This window comes from Idiotropiscis lumnitzeri, chromosome 3 (assembly GCF_059441095.1).
Source record: "Idiotropiscis lumnitzeri isolate Australia: NSW breed Sydney's pygmy pipehorse chromosome 3, RoL_Ilum_1.0, whole genome shotgun sequence".
Classification (NCBI taxonomy): Eukaryota; Metazoa; Chordata; class Actinopteri; order Syngnathiformes; family Syngnathidae; genus Idiotropiscis; species Idiotropiscis lumnitzeri.
In genome coordinates this window covers 18,130,678-18,153,116 of record NC_142393.1, presented here as the reverse complement: position 1 = coordinate 18,153,116, position 22,439 = coordinate 18,130,678, and the positions used below count along the sequence as shown (strand labels likewise).

Below are 22,439 nucleotides of genomic sequence, written 5' to 3'. Positions count from 1 at the left end.
CTTTGACAATCCCACGGCACATAAGCAATCATTCAGACTCACATTCCCAGCTATGGAAAAATACGAGTCTTGACTGATCAAGCATGATTTTGGAATATGGGAGGAAAACTGGAGTAATGACGGAAAACCCAAGTAAAGCAGAAGAACAAACAAACCAGCAAGAAAGCACGAGTCGAAATTGGATCAGAAAAACTCGTAACACGGATGTAAACGTGCTAACTATGATTCCATCTTGATTAAAGTTTTCCTAGAAGAGTGAAGATTGTTGTGATTGTTGGTCCGAAAAAAGGCAATAGAAAGGCTGGAATTTGCAGTAGGACATAGCCGAAGACCTAAGGTCATCCCATGGTGAACAAGTAACATATGAGTGATTTACCCATTCCCCAAATGAGTGAGTTTGTTTACATGTTGCCTTATCACATCTGTAATCGGACTTTTGCTTCAACTGCAAATGAGCAGACCTCATCAAAACGCCAGAGGTAACTTCACTGGCTTCTACTTAATTTGATTTACTGCTCCAATCTACTTGTACATGAGACCTTTTCCAGTGAGCTAGAATTAGATTTGGTCTTTCAGCTTGCTCGAAGACATCACAAGTGACTTGTTGCTTTTTCTGTGTGCCCCAAGTGGAGTCACATGTATGCTCACACTGGCACGATGAGAAGCTCTGTTTGGTGAGCAGAATGCTGCAGTTTGCAAAACTGTTAAACACTACTGTAACTACATCCGCTGAAATTGTGTTATATTGAGACCCAGGGCTACTCTAAGTGGTGCAAAGTAATATGCTAATACTTGGTTCATGTACTTAAAGGGGAAGTCATGGTAAATGTTGTGTGTTCCGTGAACCTGAAAACCAGCAGCTTCTGGCATTCAAACGTTTTCCAACTAATCTTAAAAATACATATGAGTAATGGATGTTGTTTCAGTTGTTATCATGAGATAATTCGATTTTTACTTATTAATTTCACAACCTCAGCAGCCCAGTGTGCATCTGATCTCAATTCAACGTCAATATGACATGAATTGAAGGACTTTGATGCGATATTGATGTTGAATTGACATTAGATGCCCACTAGGATTGCTATGGGCATGCGACTAACACTATAAAAGTTAATAAAAGACAGAAAGTTGTGAATGGAGCACAAATGAATGTGTTCCAGGGTCAAATGTTTGCCATGAGCAAATAAAAGATGAACAAGAGTCGTTCCATCTCAAGATAGACTCCCTGAGCTTGCCCTTCCATTTACTTTAAGCTAGTCTTGTATCATTTTTGGAGGGTTGCTCAGTGGCTCCTTTAAACGCTGCCACGACTGCACTGCAGTTGATGTAGTAATTGGTAATACTTGTCCTCTTAATTAAAAAGCGCCAACATGTCTAAGGCAACTCTGCCAATGACAACATTGGAGTTGCAAATGAGTGTTTGGAACTGCTGCTGCAAATCAGACGCTCACGGCTCATTTCTTTTTGTACAGGAGCGGTGTGCCCAAATGTCTCAAAAAGAAGCGGGTGTTCATTAGACCTGAAGTCAACACTCAGTGATGACTTTGTAAGGTTATGTCGTTCAGACCTTTCCAGTCCAGTAAGAATACTGTTACAATAATCAAGTCCACTGGAGATAAAAGCATGGATACGTTTCTCCTGGTCTGCTTGGAGCATACAACCCTTGAGTTTTTGGACTTGGTCCTTGGTTTCTAAAGACAGGGACTCAAGGTGTCATTTGTCAACCGAGTTTGCATGTCTAAATCTTACTCATAATTTAATCCTTCTTTGAGGGTGTATTCAATCGGATTCCATTACAAATTACAGATGCTTTCTGATGTAATACAAAATTCTAACTGGATCCAATTGGATGGCGAGTTTGTATTAAATGAAGTGTCCAGTGAGTGCATATTACTGACTTATTCAGTAATGTAGTGCCAAGAGGTAAACAGAGGTTCTTGTTCTTGCCCAACAAATGAATAGGTACCAGATGGTGTGTTCGCACTCACAAATACTGATAACTAGGCATATTAGGTAAAGCCCACATGGACTTAATGAATCAAAGTCCCCTATGGTGGTGCTTGTAACCTGCCAAAAGTTAAATGGGGAAAATGTGGATATTTTTGTCAGGGAACGCAAAAAAGAATTCTGACAGAGCAGTGCTTTGATTCGGGATATTGGTAATGGAGGTATTTGTATCAGTTCTGACCATAAAAGTAAAATTGTAATAATACATTAAATACTTGATTCAATACTACACCGTTTTATTTTAGCCCTGTTTGGCCTTTTTTATTGAGTCTCTAATATGCATGTTCCTGAATCACATTATTCAACCTTGTCATGTAAAGACTCCTTCTGACCTCCTGCCAGTACTGTCATTGTCAGGCATTACCCCAGATCATGAAAATCTTGTACACCAATTTACCCAACAAACTGCATCAGATTCCGACCATCCCCTAAACCAGCTGGTCTTAGAGGCGCAGCTCCTGGGGCCTCAGGGTTTAAAATCCTGTCGCCCCACCTCCTACCACGCTCCATGCGTGGCTCTAACTTTGATCTCCTTGATGCTTGCGGGGGCAGATTGAAAGGAATTGTTCAAACCAAAACAGCTTACAGTCCTTCCTTCATATCAAAGCCCGTCACAAAAGATCTGGTTGAAGCTGAATTGCCTTTGCGTTGGAGTGGCCCATTTTGTCAACAATATGTTCCATTGGGGCCTAATAAAGCACCATGCACCGAGTCCTACCAATCTCAGAATCAGAATCTGAATGCCCTTTATTGACGCAAATATAAATAATAAAATTAAATTATGATAAATAAAATAAATAAAAATAACAAACAGAGTGTTAAAAAAGTGTACTGAGTGCCGCATTATGTTATTATGTAAATATGTTTGGGTTTTTCTTGGTATGGTATTGTACAGTTCTGCTGTCCACTGTGTAACATGTTGTATGTTGTTCATCTGGCATGAACAAGACTTTTTTTTTTTTTGTACTTATCAATAGCCTATATCTGCGATACAAGATAATGAGAACTAGCACAGCACAGCGATAACCACAGGAATACATTGGGACAATAATTAACCCCGACAAACATTGGCAGGGCCCACTGCCATGGTTGTAAACAGCCACAATGGCTCCTCTGAGACATTTTCAGAATTTAACGACTGAAAACACAATCATAATGTGGGGGCGGTGCCGACTGGGAAAGTGGTTTAATTACAGTTTAATCAATCTTTCAACCAGTTGACAACATTAAAAAAAATCCTCACAGCAAAGGAGCTACTATGCAAGTTTTGAGTTGCGTTTGTGTGATTGTGTTATTGTTATTGTTTCATTTCGTAGAGCTTCTCAGGTGTAAGCAAATATTGTCATGTCAATCAGATTTATTTCAAACATCCTGGACTAAAAGGAGAAAATATCCCAAAATATTTAGAACAATTGAAAACAAAAAGGAGACCATCTTAATAATATCACTATTCATAAAAGGTGCAGCAAACGTTAGCCTCTGTTTGCACATAAGCTTAGGTGCGAATGATTAAGCCTTTTCTACAAACAAGCAAACTTTGTTCTACAAGTGTTGTTTTGACCCTAAGTTGGCAGCAGAATTCAAAATATGAGCAGGTCAGCCGCAGTCCATGAAGTAAGCAGAAGAGTGCAGTGGATTTATGGCTCTGAACTTTGCGGGAAAAAAAAAAAAGTGAAACACACCATGACATACAAAACCACCATGTGTGAACTATAAGCTGTCAAAAGCAGTGCACACATGTAGAGAAACATTGGGTTAAGTGAGTGCTCCATGGCTACCGCTGAAAATTTGAAGAAACCACATGATTTTCCTATGAATATACTGTAACACATTTCCTCATATAGAAGCATAAATGGCCAAAAATAATACTCAAGAATGTTGTTCGTTTAGATTTATAAGCTAGTGTTCCAAATCATTTCTTGAGTAAGAATGAATTGAAAATGGTGAGTGACTTTATATGTGTAGATTCTAATTTATTTATTTTTTTAATCAAGACATGAATGTCACATGGACACGCATATAAATTAGGAATGCATTAGGTAAAATTCAACCACACCAGTCACAAATAAAATAAACTTTCTTAATCCACACTGGTGAAACAGCACACATTTGGGATGAGGTGTGGACATTTTTCGTGACAGATGACAGTGTGTGACAAAGTTGGTCTTTTTTTTTCAAATTTATAACGTAAACAGAATGAATGTTCTGCTTCTCCTGACAGCAAGTCACACTTCATTATTTCTGCCATGCTTCACTTAAAATGCTCCAGTTGATTGATAAAAAATGTAAGTCAAAAATCACTTTGTTACGGTGGATTGGTGAAACAGAGCAACATGACAGTGCCTGATGTAGACTTCTTTCCGATGAGCCAAAACGAAGAGATTACGCCAGCAAAAGACAACTTTGACGGAGTAGCCCCGTCAGATGCTACGGGGAGACCGCTGCCACTGATCTCAAGGCCTCAACACACCAATTCGACGTCAGCCGTCAAAAAGACGGTTTACGCTGTTTGGTTTAGCTCGCATTGTAAAATCGGAGCCGTTGTTGGGTCATCTGGGGGGGCGTATTTGCCCGATTCAACATGTGGAATCGGGTCGGGCTGTCAGGTTATATGATCTGAGCGTACAGTGGTGAGTTTGCTCATGGCCTTGCAGAAGTGTGGGAGGGCGAATTCTAAATTCTCCGGGCTGTGGTGGTTGCTGTTCTCCATCACTATAACAAAGAGATTCAGGAAATTTGGGTTAAGGGAATAAACATTTTGGTACGTTAAGTCACACTCTACTATTTTGGCTGTCCAATAGCAAATCAATGCACTGGACGAGAACCGGAAAGGACAAAAGCAGAAAAACTTTGAGAATTGATGCTATTTTTCAAGAACTAAATGAACTAAGCTCATTTTCACATCTCCTCTATGGACATAATGGCTAACTGGACAGAAGAGTGAGAAGATGAAACCAACAATGGCATAGAGGAGTTCTACATATCACACATGTGAAGAAGGTCCGGAGTAGTTGGCGTTTACGTTGCCTTTTGCGATGTGTTCTTCCTTCATTTTCCAGTCCAATGTGCCCATTTCTCAACCGATGCGACAGTTGGCCACAACGGCCGACGTTGGATTGGTGTGTTGAGGTCTTAGGAGCGGAGGGTTGTGTGAGGTTTGTTGACATTATAAATGTGTTTTGATGAAGTGAAGCGTTATTTTTTAGAATTAATTTGCTTAGGAGAGGGCTCTAGGTGTTGAACGAACTTAATACAACAAAAAACTAACCAAAACGATGGTTATTTTTAGATAGTTCTCGGTTTTCATTGTTATAACTGTGTAATATGCATGATTTCAGAATGCTGGACGTAGCCTGAGTACCCACAATTCAAATCCGAAGTGCAAGAAAGGTAGACATTAACATTTGTGCACATGCTGCCGAGACAGACAGACAGATAACTTCATCTGGTCAGGGAAGATATAGCTTTGGTACCTTCGAAAAGTCATGGGCATCCAGAATGGAGAATCGAGTGGAACCTGCGCTACCATTCTGGTTCTCGTGGATTCATTTGGATTTTAAAATGCTGGTGAAAAATTTCAGTGCCCAGTTTGACGCGCAGAAAAACAAAGTGCTGCTTAGTCAGACATACAGCTCCATTTCCAGTTCTCGAGTTTTTAGGGCGACTTTTTTCTCTCTCTTTTGTTTAAGGTACTTTGTACATAGCCTTGGTTTGTACATATATCAAATGTTAAAAACAGAGGTATAAATATGAACAAACGCTCATGCAAGAATGCCCTACATCAGCTAAGGGATGCCGATCAGAAATCTGTGGAGCCCCAGTTAAGCACTGTCAGTATTTTATAAAATCTACTGCGTTTTGGGGCTATTTCTCAGCCCTCCTATGTATTAGTCAAGCCCCCTGGAAAAAAAAAGAACCCCGGAGCTGTGCCTGCTCTCGTATTGACGCAACAGCAGATGGGCCAAGGCCACAACTGAATCAACCACCTTGAACCCCGCTTAACACACTGAACCTCGTTTACTTATGGATCGTCCTTGCGCCTTAATTAATAGAAAAATTTTACCAATGTGAATTGATGTAAGCCTCCTGTTTTGAGGACCATTCTGTTTTTTTATTTTCCCAGCCTGCTACTTATTGTCGCCATGGACTGTTTGTTGTCTTGAGGATTACAGTAAAAAAAATAATAATCATAATTAAAAAAGGAAAAACATGTTCCTTGGTCCAAAATTGCAGTGAAGGAAATGTGAATTTTGAATGTGATTAGAATATAATGAAATGCCGGTGCAGGTTTGTTTCAAGGTTAAAGAGTAAGCGCATGACAGGTTAATGACCCCTGACTTCACGACATGATGACGCACGTTTTATGTAACACAGTTCACTTTTGAAAAAACCTGCTCACTTTAATTTGAATGACACCTATTTTTGTGTGTTGTTATTGTTTTCATTTCAACTACTTGTAATTTATTCAAAAGAAAAAATTAGCTAACTCATTCACGGAAATCCTTCATAGATGTTTGGGATTATTTTTGTAGTCCTTTTTCCATTTGTTAAACCTTCTAAAGCATGACAAGGCCAAGGTTCAGCGGGTACCTTTCAAAGCTAGTCAATCAATTCTGTCGCAAAAAAAAAAATCATGTGGGTTGTGTTTAAATATTTGTTTTGTTCCATGTAGTATATTTGTTTAATCGTTCGTTCAAATGTAAATAATTTTTCATTCAATAACATAACAGTCATCCATCCATATATGGATTGATTTATCCAACATAAATTAAAGACCAAAAGCACAATGCACTTTTTTTTGACAGATTTAAATTTTTAGCAAATAAATGGAAAATATGTCACACTTTAAATGTGAAATTAGCTCACATAGTGGAATCCGGAAGTTATACTGATCATACCCACCAGTCACATGTATGAGGCTCATCGGCAGGTTTTTGCATTTGCTTTTTAATAAATCCAACACAAGTAATTAAGTCAGAATACCATGCTCATGAGTGAACGTGGTTCAAAGATAGATATGCTACGCTTGAATGCAGGTCTAGCCAGACTTCTTTGAAAAGTCTACTTGATCACCCAAGTAATTAATTCTGGTGTTTAGTCTTTATTTTCTGTTAGGTTAGCTTAGCAATTAGCATGACCTCTCAGTCTTCTGTGAATTACTACTCATCATCTCATTGTGGAAATGATTCTTGTAAGAATTGTACGTATTTGCCACCATGGAGGTTGATAATTAGGGACTGCGGAGTGACTCCACAGCGTTAGCTGCTCTAGAAGCCAGTCGAAGCTCATGGCTGGCGAGCTAATGTAAGAAGCATCCACGCATAGTTGACGTAAGCGTGTTGCAGCACTTTATCGTGCATGTGCCCATATAAACTTTTTGAATAGTCCCCGTTAAGTTTAATTTTCGGAAAAAAAATTGCTCATAAAAACTTGTATGAATACTAACTAACGCAAGATATACAAAAAGTAAAGTCAAATGACACATAAAGGACAGTGGTGAATCAAAGTCCACGTGAGACCAGAAAATGGGGAGGATATGGTCTCACAGGACTGCTCCTGGAGGCCCCCCCTAGTCACCTGGCAAACTTCTGTTTACTGGCGTGAATTAAGAAAAAATTACTCGCCGTTGTTTTTGAAGTGGAGTTTTTTGGTATTTCAGAAGTATTTTTTTCATGTGTTTTGATGTTTGGAATGTTTGATTTCACTTTGTTGCTGTGATCGCAGCATTTCTTTCAGTTTTTTTTAGTTTATTTGTCTATTTTTTTTGTTTGTGTCTATTTTTTGTTTATTTACCGAATTATTTTTTTTGCAGCACGTCATTTTGTTGAAATTCCTTTCATTTATCAGCACAATGGCCATCCGTCTGTACAGATGGAATGCCCACCTCTGCTCAAATCCTCTTTAACTATTGATAGTAATGGAAATACTATTAATCTGGTACAGCCCCCCCAAAAAACAACAAGAAATTTTGTAATGGGGGGTTTGAGAAGAAAACAAGCATTCTATAATATTGCACTAAATATAAACATAGGGTAATAATCTAATTATTTAGTATGCCAAATAATTAGTTTGTGCATCATGATTGATTAATTCATAAAAATTAATTAATTAATTAATTTTATTTAATTAGCTGAACATTGCATGCCCATACAAAAAAAAAACAGAGAGTACAGCTCGTCTTCATTTGTCCATATTCACACAGTAACTTCTGAGTGACTCAATAAGATGCAATGATGAGGAGAATACTGTATAAAAATACCTGTGAATCTTGTGATATTGTTTGTCTTCAAATGTATCTCCACAGTTTGTGTTCAAACATACTGAAACTTCTTATATTATGTTGATCCTTACCATAACAATGAAAATTTGCATTGCATGTTAGTTTCTTTCTTTTCGATTTTGCTAGACTTTGCACAGGTCGACGTGGGCGTAACGGGGAGTTTGCGCGGTTGTGGGATGGATTCCCAGCCAATCCTAGTGGCTTCCCTCCTTTACATTAAAATCAGGGTGGTGAGAGTGCAATACGCCAGAGTACGCTGTGCATGACATTGCAGAAACAGAAATAGACTCACTGGAGTCTGTGCATGACTTTGCCGAGTAAACTGCAAGATCTCTCCTTCCGGATGATGTAGACAGCTGTGCATGTGACAATGTGGGCAATTGACTTTCTGTTCCCAAATTGCAGGATGAGTTTGGGGCAAGGCAACATCGTGCACTGCAACACCCCGAGAGGTGTAACTCGTCCCCAGGAGACTCGACCTGCACTGGTAGTAAATTGAAGATACGCCTGCTTTTATGTCAAACACACCACAGACGCCACTCTACCAAAATAGGGCCCAAACTGTTCAACTTTATATTCATCCAAAATGATGTGGCAGGATGAAGAATGAAGGGATTTAATCCACTCTCTTTCTTATTGCGTTATCCGAAAGTAGTTTGATACAATAAACATGCCATTCGAAGGATTCATCATTAAAATTGCCTCGTCTTTCCCACAAAGAGACACAGTGAGCACTCACTCGGGTGGCAGGAGATATATTGCCAAAGCACTTTTGAATTGGGTTGCATCTTCCCTCTGTGATTATTATTTTTTGAGTGGATTTGGGGGCATTGATGTATCTGAGGAAAGTAAGCAACAATCCCATTTAAGTATGCCGTTAAAATGATTGTTTTCACACAGGTGGCATAACGTAGCAGCCATCTGGAGGATAAGTGTCTTGGGGAAAAAAAAATACAAACGGCACAACTATAGAGTGCATTGTATTAGAACATCATAAACTACTTTAATGCAGACTCAGACTCTTCAGCAAGCTCTTCATGTTTTCATCACGCGAGCAAAACTATCAAGCACTAAAAGCATATTTTCTGTTTAGGAATGCAAGTATATAGCTACTTAGCCAATATGTATTATCTTAATCATGCAATGGCAATTAGCTTTGCTGTATTATTAATGCAGAAATCCAAGAATAACAATAATAATTATATTTAAGCATTAAAAACAAAATTTGAATGATAACAACTTGATCGCTCCGATACAAGCGCCGTATCAAAGAATGTGTCTTCATAAAGACAATAACATTCAGTTTGGCTGTTGTTGAAGTAGCGTAGCATTGTATCTAATATTTGGATTTTGTCACATAGCAAAATGAGATAACCAGAGCACGATCGAACCGCTTGTATTGTAAAATATCAAACGTCTCCTTTCTAGCGGTATTCATTCGGGACTCACAGGAGAGTCTTTTACGCAGTGTATGTTTGCAGTGTCCTTGGCCCTCTAACTCTGTCCACAGTGCCTCTCAGCTTTGACAGCATAACAACAACAAAAAGCTGTTTTATGAAGCAACTCGTGAGGTCAGTGGAAAAACAGAGAGGCCTCATTGTTGTTATTGCTAATGCTACTGGTGCTTTTCATTGCATGCTTTTGAAAATGACGCCAGCGCTATTATTCACGCTGTATAATTGTGCAGCATTGAAAATCTATCACTTGAAATCAAACAAAGTCAGTCTTCCATGCCTTTAACAAATTACTTTCGGAACACTGAGACCAATTATTAAAGCAATTTTCTTGTAAATGCTTGCACACAATGTTACAGCTATCTGTCCACGTGCAGTTAAGTTGTTGGAGTTTGTTTGCTGCAAACCTCAAGTCAGCCTAGTCTTTTGCTTCCTCTTCCCCAAGCTTGCAAGCTTCATTTATATTTGCCCACACTTTCCCTGAGCTCAGCCTCTGACCCAATACCCACAAAGTCCCACAGAACCTGTTTTGTTTCAGTCCCTTTTAAATAACACACATTTTTGCCAGATGTTGCTCCTCACACCACTTTCCACGTGGCTATTAATACAGAGTTATGTTCAGAAAATGTGAGTTGTCATGACAGCAGGATTTGCTTGTTGATGTGCTGAGCTGTTGCAGAGTGAGAGAGTGATTGAGGTGGTAAATAAAAAAATGAAGTCACTTTCGGTAAGTACTTAAGAGGCTATCATCAAGCTGAGTGTGTTACACTGGGCTCCTTCACTTTTTGACTCCTCCTGTCTTTCCCCCACTGCTGCACCATTCTCCCCTAAGTAGCATGTTTACGTCCAGCGGACTCTTTTAGAACATTTTGGTTAATACCTCTGAACTGTGCGCCTGTCGTCCAGATTTGCCATGCACATGAGTCATCACTTTTCCACATGGCTGTTATATATGAACTGCGCTAATATGCAGCATCATTATACATGCATAATAAATAATCTATTCAGTTAGTTCCCGTGCAGATTGTTACTGAAATGAGCCTCCACAATTAAAAGGGATTCATGCAACAAGTGGCGACCACTTTCAAGGCGTATTGATGTCACATTTAAATTAGACGACAGCTAAAATAAACTGAAAAAAGGAAGACAGTCACAATAAGACATAATAAATCCAAGTCATAAATTGGATTTCATGACAGGAAAGTCATAAATATTTTTCTCATTAAATTAAGAATGTAATGAGAAAACTCATTCATTTCCCAGACTGAAGTCTTATGTGTGATTTATTGAGAATTAATGTCATGGTCTGAGTTTGTCGATTTTGGTTTTGGCATTTAGTTTCATGTTCTTCCTTGCGTTCCAATGTCTCCTCTCGTTAAAGCTTATTGTAGCCACCTGTGCTTGTTGTCCCTCTCCCTGATGCTGACCAATCAGCTCCCTCTAACCCTTTGTGTCTTGTCCAGGTGTTCCTCGTTGTCTCATTAATTTGCTTGTATTTAGTTCGCTGGTTTCTTTCCCTGCTTGTCCAGTCATTGTACATATTCGTTGTCAGTGTCTCCTGTTGTCTTGTCAAGTTCCTTTTCTGGTATTTGTTTGGTTACTTTGATCCTTGTTTTGTACGTCACTATTTTACATTTTCCTTGTTCTTTTATAGCCTTTTAGTTTTCGTTCAGTTTTTAAACCACTCCTTTCCTGTTTTCCCTGCATTTGGGTCCTCCACTTAAATCCTCCACAATTCCGAAACCAAAACCTGACAATAATGTTGCAATATTGCGAGAAAACAGTCACAAATACTATAGGAATTAATGTCACAATGTGAATATTTCCCGACTAAAGTTGTATATATAATTTCACGTGAATGAAGTTGCAGTATTATGGGAAAATAGTGACAATTTTTCAGAGTAAGTTTGGATTACTAGGACAAAATTGACATAGTGTCTTGAATGATGTAATATTATGAGAAAACGTATGGCAAAAACAAATATTAAACAACAATAATATTAATAAAGACAAACTTGTCCCAATCATTCCTTTTCAAATGACAGTTGCAATTTCCGGAAGGTTGGATTCTTCATAGAAATATATGCAATGCCTCCAGTATAAGAGCGTAATATTATGATAAAACCGCAACAATCTTTTGAGAATAAGGTCTTCAGATGAGGACAAATAGTTGTAATTTGGCGGGTATAACGCTCCAAATGATGAAAACCATCACACAAATCTCAATAATAAAAAGACTAACAGTTGAATTTTACAACTTCTACAGCACAGGAGTGAAACAGTATTATGTTTGCCTCTCTAATGTTATTTAGACTTTGTTGAGGCTTGTGGTTCCTGATTACTATTGGAAATTCAAATTTATGACAAGAATGAGTCTAAACCCTCTGAAATAATAGTAATGAAAAGCATGTTGGTGGTAAAATATTTGTGGCCTATGCTGTGAGATGGATTTTATTTTTTTGGATTTTTGAACAATTTAACAAATAACACACATAAGAAGCACTTGGTGGCGTTTTAACGTGCACCAACAAACTAGGTGCAATACATCACGGCCGTCACACTGAGTGAGTCAAATAATTATTTCAGTCACCAGAGAGATTTCTTGCTGTCATTGTCAAATGCTTTTTATTCATAAGATGAGAGACAATGCTGGAGTGAACCCTCGGAGAATAATTACTCACGCCTGCAGTCTTGCCTTGACTTCTCTCATAATAAGCACACTTTCCAGAACTTGGCATCTGTTTTCTATGAGAGAACTTCGATAAATCTGCCATGCATCAGGAGCGAGAGAGCAGTTAGGGAGTGGCTGGTGAACATTCGTGCAGGAATTAGAATTTCCCTCAGAAGACACGCAGAGTGGATATTCACATCAAAATCGACATGGTGCTAACAATGAGAGCAGAAACACATATAGGCTGTTCACTCTGAACATCACAGAAAAATTCTGCAATTATTCTTTTAAGCATCTTGACAGTACTGTGGCAGGATGTTTTAAAGATACCGGCCCATATGCTCCTAATTATCTTCAATATGTAACGCACTGTAATGTATAGGGTAGAGTCATCCTTAATATAGCAGTGTAAGCAACTTTAGATAAAGTACATAGAGTAGAAACTATATCTAGAACGAAGCATCCATCCATCCAGACGATGCCGCTAGATAGTGGATACGTGCTGTGGTCTGACGAGTCCACATTTCAAATTGATTTTTGAAATCATGGACATTCTGGGCCAAAGAGGAAAAGAACCATCCGGGCTATTATGGACGCAAAGTTCAATAGCTACCATCAGTGTTGTTACGGGGGGGGGGGGGTGTTAGTCACCATGACATTAATGAAGATGGGCATACAAATTTCGGAGCATCACATGCTTGCGTCCCAGAAACATCTTTTTCAGGGATGTCATTGCCAACAAGACTGCTTGTGATAGCAGAGTGGCTTTGTTGTAAAAGAGTACGTGAACTAGCCTGCCAACAGTCCAGACTTACCTTCCAATGAAAATGTATGGCGCATTTTGAAGTGCAAACTGCAACAACAGTTAGTGAACTCAAATCCTAAGAGTTTGAGTATTGTTAAAAGAAAAAATGATGTTGCACAGTAATAAACATGACCCTGTCAGAGCTTTTTGGAAATTGTTGCTCGCGTCAAATTCAAAATGAGTGAATTTTTAAAAAATAAACAAAAAAAAACTAACAGAAAAGGGTATCAGTTAGAAGATTAAATATATTGCCTTTGTAAATGTATAAGCAAATGATCGCATTTGTTTTTATTTAAGTTTTACTCAGAGTCCCAACTTCACTTGAAGTGGGAATTTCTCAACACTAAAAGCACTCATCTATTATATAAAACCATGTCACACATTGAGGACTCTATGGTTTTATTCTGCCTCCAGACAGCAATTGAAAAAGCTACATAATAGCAACTTACTTGTTTACTGTACGCCTACCAGACTATTCCACAGAGACAAAAAACCCGGAAACAGACTCGTAAAATACTTGCTAAAATACTTGCTTAACGCAAGGCCCACACGCACGTGTGTGTATGTGTGCATTTGCATGTGTAGGGCAGAGGTCTGGGCACAAAAACATGATGTTACTCCTCTGGTGTGCACTATTAGCTTTGGTGTACCATTGCACTAAAGCGTTTATACATGTAAACTGCCCCCGAGGGAAACCACAACTACGACGTCACCACTTGGTGTTGAAAACAAGTTTAATGGTCCCTGCATAAAACCACTGAAAGTCACAATTCAGTGCCCAGCCCCTCTTCACACGTCACCATCCTTTTGATCAAAAACATCTACCACTTGGAGGTCTGACCAGCTTAGCAGTTCAAACATTTATTACACCAAAATACAATATAGACTCCGCATTAAACAGAATATAAAATTTTGCTGTATTGCTACCAAGCGCCTAGCGTGAAACAAGTTTTTATTTTCAAAATCATATGATGAATTAAAACTTTTTTTTTCTGTACAGGAAAACTGAGAGCTATGTATGGACATTTCTATACATGCATAAGCCAATAATGAGAGACAGATAAAAATATCTTATTGTTATATAAAGACCACAGGCTTTAAAGCACTCTAAGTCAGAATATTTACTCTATGAGTAATGTCTTGCTGAGCTTTTAATATATTACAATATACTGTATAGTATGACAAATTATCCAAATAACAGGTTCGCTTGGTCTCTGAAAGACAATGCACACAATACTTGATTGACGAGAAAAATTAAATTACTATTCAGACATACACTAAAGGTCACAACATTAAGTACACCACCACTCTATAGGGGAGGCGTGGGCAAATTACGGCCCGGGGGCCACATGCGGCCCGTTAAACGTTTTAATCTGGCCCGCCAAACTTGAAAAAAATTAAAAGAATAAACCTTGTTAATGTTTTATTTTCTAAATAATCTGGTGTGTCAAACAAAGATATTTTGTTGAAATGCTTTTGTTCATTTTCATTTCAAATTAAATTCTTTTTCTCCGATGAGGTGAGGTTATCAAAACACTCCATCCATCTGCTCCTGGTCCGGCCCCTCTGTCAAATTTTAGAACCCATTGTGGCCCACTTATCAAAATGTTTGCCCACTCCTGCTATAGGGTATTGTAACCAAAATATTAGCATGCTCTCTCAGTGCAATTCCACACAATTGCAAACCCCAATAAAAAACGCACATAAAACTGGGTATTACGATCGCTTCAAAATTATTTTATACAGCTGAAGAAGGGTAGCTCTGTTAAGGTGTACCTAATGTTGTGGACGCTTAGCGCATATCACAAATCTATTGAGTAGCAGTGATCAGACTAAAAGGAGCACTTAAACATTTATTCCCCAACATGCAGGGGACTTGAGGACAACATCATCTTTTCTATTATCAGAATATGAGGTCATAAAATTGGTCCACATACTGGCACAAATGTTTACAGCATCCTGTTAAGCCACCACGTCACGCTGAAAAATACATATTAAAAAAACAAACCTGGTGGATGAATTAGATTGTATTATTAAGTCATTTCATCACTATTCATATTATACCAACTGAGTATCATTATTGTGGTTTTCATGCATAATACAGATAGCTGTCTGTACAAATGATGGTCACAAGAGGGCGACCTTTGTTCACAGTCCAGTTTGTGACACCCAGTCAAGTCCAAGCCGGGGAAAAAACGGTAAGGAGGGGAGGTGGCATGCATAGGGCAACCCGACACTCAAGAGTCAATTCTATTGCTTTTCAAAGAATGTGCATTTGTCCACCAGGGGGCGTCTCCTCCATAATAATGCATACAATGCCCATCAGAAAGAGAAATATGTGCCTTTTGTGAACCACATCGTCATCTCCTATTTACATCACCCGCCATCCTCAATCTTCATTTCAGGCATCAAGTTTAAAGCCTCCGGATCTTCCTTTTGTCCTCCTCACTTGGCTCCACATTTCCTTCCTCGCTCTCTTGCACCTGCCTCACTTTTCATTTCTTCACTCCCTCCTCTGCCTCTCTGCAGGGCAGCCAGCGAGGGAGATTGGCATTTCTTGAACAGCGGGAGGGCAAATCTGCACCCAGCATCACTTCACGCCGTGAAAAGATGTGTGCGTGTGTGTTTGGTAATAATGACGATATAACGGCATCTACGTACATGTCAGGCAACAGTTTACTAATTCTATTTGATCCACGTGAGTATAAATAAAAGTGAGTATTCAGTATTGTACAATTAAAAATTGCAAACACCCCCCCAAAATTTCAGGCGATCAAAGAAAGACATTAATCGAGGACCAGAATAGAGGCTAATTAATATTTTGCAACATATCATAGAAAACCCGAGAAATATGTTCTGGACGTAAGCAGATGAGACTAAGTGCTTTAAGGCAATGCCACATCGTCACTACAATCTGATTTATGATAAGGATACAAAGTTGTTGTTGATTTTATCTTTGAAGTACTCATTTGCAAGTGAAGCGAGGACTTGGTGTCAGTGCTTTGCTGCAGTTGAACTCGACTGATGAGACCAGATGACGCTTTTGTTCACTTCCGAGAGCCAGAGACTTGAGTGTTGGTGGTGGTGATGAGTCAAAAAGGAGGACAAAATTTGGCGTGTTGGGAGGTGAAGACGAGCGGGATCGGTTTGTGTGTTTACGCAAGCGGCGAGGAAGAGATGCCTGGCCGCGGTTCAATTCCTCGACTCTTCATGAAGGACAGCAGTTGGTCGGGGATCTCGGCGAGGACGTCCTTAGCCAGCCGCGCCATACTGAGGACTTGGTTTCCAGATCTGTCCACGTAGTCTCGGAATGGCACAAACTGGAGTGGGAGGGAACAAAAACATGTTGAACAAGTTCAATTACTTGGTCGGACTAATTATGATTCAACAATGCTGCGGCATTGGCTTGTCTTTTTGACTAATAGGCCAATTGAAGCGAAAAGAGACACAATCAATCAAGAACATCTCACCTGTGATTGACATTTTCTCCCGTTTATGCAACAAAATGAATAGATAAGATGTACAAATGTATTATTTCACCAAAGCATATGAATCCTATTCTTCATGTGCTTTCCCACTGACCTCTGGATGGAGTTATTGAACTAGACATACTATATTATTTATTAATGATTGATTTTAACTCCTCTGCTCTAGGCCAAAAATAGAACGTGGTTGACGGTGGGTGATCCGAGAATCGAATCCAGGCAAGAATTCTACCACCAATACCTGATTTACATTGCGCAAAACTTCAAGCTGGTTCAGTTTATGGCTCATCCTTGTTTTTCGTGGTTGCACATATTAAATTGCGATTAAGTGATAAACAGGCCTTTAAATGAACCCGGGCATGAATTAAATTAGGATTGAATTAAATTTCGATCCATTCAGAATTTAACAGCGTACAAAAATGAGAGTGGTAAATATAACCCATGAAAATCATTCAAAGATTTTGAATTAAGTCACTCTCTACCCAAAATATGATTTACATTTACCAGATTAAAGTGGAAGCAAATTAACTACATTTATTGCGTAGATGCTCGCTTTTACACATGGCCATGAAAATCGCCTGACTATTTTTGCTGTTATTGTTGGGTGGGATGGTCTCAGGTGGTAGAGAGGTCGCTACACAAAGGTTGTGTGTGGGTTCGATCCACAGCGCTTTGGAATTTGTCAAAGTGCCCTTGAGCAAGGTACCTAACCTTCAGTTGCTGCTGATGCCGTCATCAGTATATTTGAATGAGGAGACAGCTCAGTTCAAGCGCTTTCACGACTTTGTAGGTAGAAAAGGGCTATACAGACTATTTTTAGTTTAATATTCAAAGAACACATCCTGTTCAAATTCGAGCTATGTGATAGATCTATCAAAGTTTTTTCATCATGAAAGTAAGAGAAAGTAAAGTGGATAGAACACTGCTTGCGAGGTTAAGATTTGATGTGAGGCATGGGCGCAATTAATGTGGGTCCATACTGTAAGTTAACACTCACAAAAGGACGGTAATGTGTTTTAGAAGTGGATTTACAGGTTATCATCAGTATAACCAAGTACAACTAGTATATTTGGCTCACTGCAAAGGTCCACTTTCCATCCACAATGTTTCGTTGTTCCTGTAAACAAAATACTTCCCACCGGTGCCACGTAGGAGAACGCTGGCCACAACATGGCTGATCTTCTAATGAGAACCATGTGACTTATGGTGCGTGGGAAAGTCAACATCAGCAACATTTTGGATCACTAACAAATAGGCTGCAGTAAATGAGGAACGAACCATTGATTTTTGTTAATTTCCTCCCCCTCACCCCACGATGTGTTTAAACTTCCTGATAGAGTTATTGCGATTAAAAGGTCAAAGGTAATTGGAGGTTGACCGCGTGCATGCAAATGTGATTGTAGTTGTAAAGCAAACAGCGAGGAGTAATGTGGAAGGGCGTTGATGCTAAAACACGACGGCAATATCAATACAGCCTTGGTCTCGGAGCACAAATTATTCCGTCAATAAGCAGGCATTTGATCAACGTACACACTGTAGTCTTATAACGATTAGCAAACTATATCGTTCGAGTGTTGTTTAGGTCAGCGATATTTTTACTAGCAGCCATATAATATGAGATTTTATGTCTAATCTGACGCTCGATTAGCATATTTGTAAATTCACGTGCCTCCCATCATTGCGTGGTTTTATGTGTCGTGTGTAATGTAAAACTTTTAGGGGTGTACATATGTTGCAGCGATAGCACTAATGCGTCTAAAACAATGCAGATTTTTTTTTAATCCACACATATCAATGTGCTGCATGGATTTACCAAGTACAGCAAAATAGATGGAGTGATTTCTGAGATATGAATGAATGAACAATGGCATGTCCTTTCATATATTCACATGGTATAAGAACAATAATGTAAGGGGTTTATCGAGTAGTTAGGATCTTTAACTCATTCACTACCAGACGAATAAAAAACTAATAAAAAAATGGATCTTTGACGTGTTTAGCCGTCACTGGCAGTAAATGAGTTAATGGACTAGTATGAGCCGTCTTTAAAGAGCAACACATTTAAATTGTGCAAATGTGGTGTATATTTGTTGTATTTCAGTGGCCCACCACTATTAAGTTAATGCAGAAATCCATACACTATAAAGACGGGTGTTATCTAATCATTGTAGTTTTCATAGCTAAATTAGACCATTTATTTGTCAGCTGTTAAGAAAATAACACTACAAAAGTGTTAACACCAGTTGGTACGTTGAAAAAAAAAAGCTAACTTTTAAAATCATTACTTGAATTAGTTTTAGGATTAAATAAAGTTGTTCTTCATTATTAAATGTAATCACTATTTATGATCCCCCCCACAAACAATTTCCAAAAATCTCGTGTTTTATTTTACATTTGCGTTGGACTGCCATGAAATTAGGGTACGGGTTTTTGATTGTCATCCAAGATGGCCGTGCGCACGTCAGCAGCATTGGCTCATGACAGTTCTGGATATATTAACCAAAATTGTACGCCTACACTGCCAACTAATAAAATTGTAGTAAAAATAATTTCCACAGCAAATCAGCATATAATTGTCAGCACTTAATGGCATTGAGTAGCTTTGGGTTCGTTGCTTGGACGACTCGGGAGTGTTTACTCGCCGGGAATTGCTAAGCAGGCAAGACCCAGCGGCCTATGGAGCAGCGGACTCGCTTACACTTACAAAATAACCGAGGAGTACGCCTTTTTGTATTTCCCTAGACTGGCGCAGGAACAAGTCAAAAGAAGGGGGTACTTGTGAATTTTTTAGAGGGATTGCAGCCGACTCATTTGCCATCTAATGGAAATGACGGCCATCATTCCTTTTAAATCCAGTGCAGAGAGAAACCCAGAGATTGACATGTGCGAAATACATTTCGAAAGAAGCTCACTTCTTGCGGATGATAGAAGGTTGGCTGCTGTGGAGTGGGCACTTGGAGACCGCCTTCCAACCCCCAATTGGGCAACCATGTGTGAAAGGTTCGTAGAGTACAGATGAGTTCAGGTAAAGTAGAATAAGGGGACCAATTTAGAGGCTTATTCAAGCCTTCTTTCACTTCTCGGAGTTAGTGACAAAATCTTCAGTGGAATGGTGAGTCGTACCTGAACAATGTCTCTCTCAGCGAGGCGCCCTCTGGAGGATACTCGCACCTCATCTCCATCCAGCTCTTCCATTGCTAAAAGAATCCAAGAGAGTGAAAGAATGACTCAATGAGAGAGCCACTGAGAGGGAAAATGAAAATGACAATTGTAATTACTGAAATGGAACGACACGGGGAGAAAGGTGTTGAGTGGAGCGTGAATAGAACATTTTACGCAACAAAAAAAAAAATGTCATAGCTTCTGCAAAGATGGTTCAAATTTAAATCACAGGTCAGAAAATTGAGAAGCCCAGTAGTTTAAATATGAAGCTGTGGGAGAGCTTGAGATTGTGTCAGAAAGTGTCCATGTTAAAAATAAGTGGGCACAAAATGTGTTTAGACGCCCTCAACTGCAGTACCACGTTTAATGCATCCTGTATTTATAGTGCATGCCCATTCTGGACATGGAAAAGTGTTAAAGGTCATACAGTGTCTGGTCACTGGTTGTCCCAAAAAGCCACTTATTGCATTTTTTTTTCATCTTTTGTGTTCCCCAATTTTCTTGTTCAGCGCAATGGGTGGATTTTTGTTTCTTTTAGTCTTTTTTCTGTTTATAAAGAATGACAGGATGACTTGCACTTGTGGAAAATGTCAAGTTGGTCTGAGTAGACCTATGAAATTCCAGAAAACGAGGAAAAATTTTCTTTTTGGCCGGATCAGATGAAAACCACCACAATGGATCAAGACATCCATAGTTTTCAAACAGTTGGCACATTCATATAAACATTTGTTATGATATGTATTGTTGAAGAAGGCTTGTGGTTTATTTTGATTCATGTATTTGAAATGACACGGGAACATTTTTTATCTACTCGTGCATGTGCGACCAGGTAATTTGTGGATTTTTGAAAATGATCATAATGAAATACTTTTGTTGCTGACAAACCTCTGCTGCAAACGTCAGCTCTTTTATTGACAATAATTCACAAAAGAGCCGCATTTGCTGGCCGACATTAACTCCAATAGAAGAAGGGAGATGAAGAGGAAGGGCAAGCGAATTTGTGTGAGAGCGGGGAGGCGAATGACCACTGTGATGATTGGCTAATCAGTGAAAAGAGACGAACGGGTCTTAAGTTAACTCATGAAACGTCAAACCCAATTTGGGGAAAAAAGAAGAAAGCTTGAGATGCTACCACAGATGGAAATGGATGGACTCAGCATAACCAGTGCCAACATTTCTGATGTTTACTTTGCAAGCTGATGTACGGTGTGCCCACCTACTTTTTCTTTGCGAGCTTTTAAAATTTTAGAATAGGGGCCACTGTACTGCTACTATTAGTAAGAACATTCTGCAGTCCCGGACTTAACGTTATCAAGACAGAGATCTGTTTGTGTGCGTCTTCACCGCAAAGGTTCTCATCCAATGTCTTGTTCTTGTCAGAGTGTGCGCCGCTGATGGCAGAAACCGCAAACAATCCAACCACAGCAGAGTGCTGGAGGCAACATTTCTCATACAAATGGAACTCAGTTTATTATGTAACCGGGACTTTGAAGTCTATGAGTATTGAAATAATGTATGTCAGGACACGCGCACACAACGCTAGCACGTGACCTTGATTCATGCCTGATTGAATTCACTATTAATCCTCATATTGGATTTGTGAATTGGAAGAAAATAAAGGACATTCCAAGCCAGGATGAGGTTTAAATCATTACACATCACTGAGCCATAGCATCATCAGAATGTTCATAGCTGTTGGCAAACCATGGTTTGACATTAAACTACGCCACCTCAAGGCTGCTTGCCGGAATAAATTAAGCATGGGTCAATCTTATCAACGTATGGCACCCTGGATTACTAATAAATGGATTGTCTGAAAATAAAAGATAGCTCAACTAAAAGAAAGGAATTTCTGGACAAAGCAAACTCACCATAAAAAAAAAAAAGATCACCTTCCTCCCTTTTCTCGCTGACACAGATTGCCAATTATATTTTAGCAACCGTAACAAATCACTACAGGTAAGTCCAGCTTTGGATTCTTTTCTCCTGTTGGGGAATTCTGCATGGATCGAGAGTGTGAAACGTTATCGTTTCTATTCCGTCCAGCCATTCTCTGTACCCAGGCATTCCGCCAGCATTTTTTCGCTCCGGGGGCTAAAGGGGGTTTGGCCAATACATAAGGGAGGCTGAGATAATATTTTATTCATATATTTTACAAAACCAAATCAAATGCTGGAAGATTTTAACTGGATCTTAACAGATTTCTGATGGGACTATGGCCCCACCCAGACCCAAAGTAGCACCATCCCTCTTTATATTGAGTAGGCTGGTTCGTGCTACGCAGAGCTTTGGGTTAAAGGCAGATTGAAGGAATGGTCTCCAGTCAATCACAGGGCGTGTATAGCAACAACTATTCATACCGACATTCATATTGTCGCTGAGAGGGAAATAATCTCATTCTGCCTGCACGCAGGAGAATATCAAGTGGAATGACCATGGTTGGCCAAGATGTATTTTGGGAATGAAAATCACTCAGGAATTGCCTTGAATGACTGAAATGCAAGATTAAGACACAAGAATTTTTGCTAGGAATGAAAATGACATCACAGTGACCAAGGGCTCAGGGAACAACTGT

The 22,439-nt window shown here is 39.2% G+C and overlaps 1 protein-coding gene across 1 annotated transcript in view; it reads right to left on the bottom strand.

Moving 5' to 3' along the window:
- Positions 1 to 14,062: 14,062 nt before the first annotated feature.
- LOC148340204 (copine-9-like) overlaps positions 14,063 to 22,439 on the bottom strand; it is a 64,870-nt gene continuing 56,493 nt past the window's right edge. The window contains exons 20-21 of the mRNA XM_088290804.1: positions 19,826 to 19,899; positions 14,063 to 16,537 (exon numbers count right to left, since the gene is read on the bottom strand). Coding sequence (XP_088146930.1) covers positions 16,373 to 16,537; positions 19,826 to 19,899 — 239 coding nt within the window. The 3' untranslated portion in view covers positions 14,063 to 16,372. The remainder of the gene's footprint in view (positions 16,538 to 19,825; positions 19,900 to 22,439) is intronic.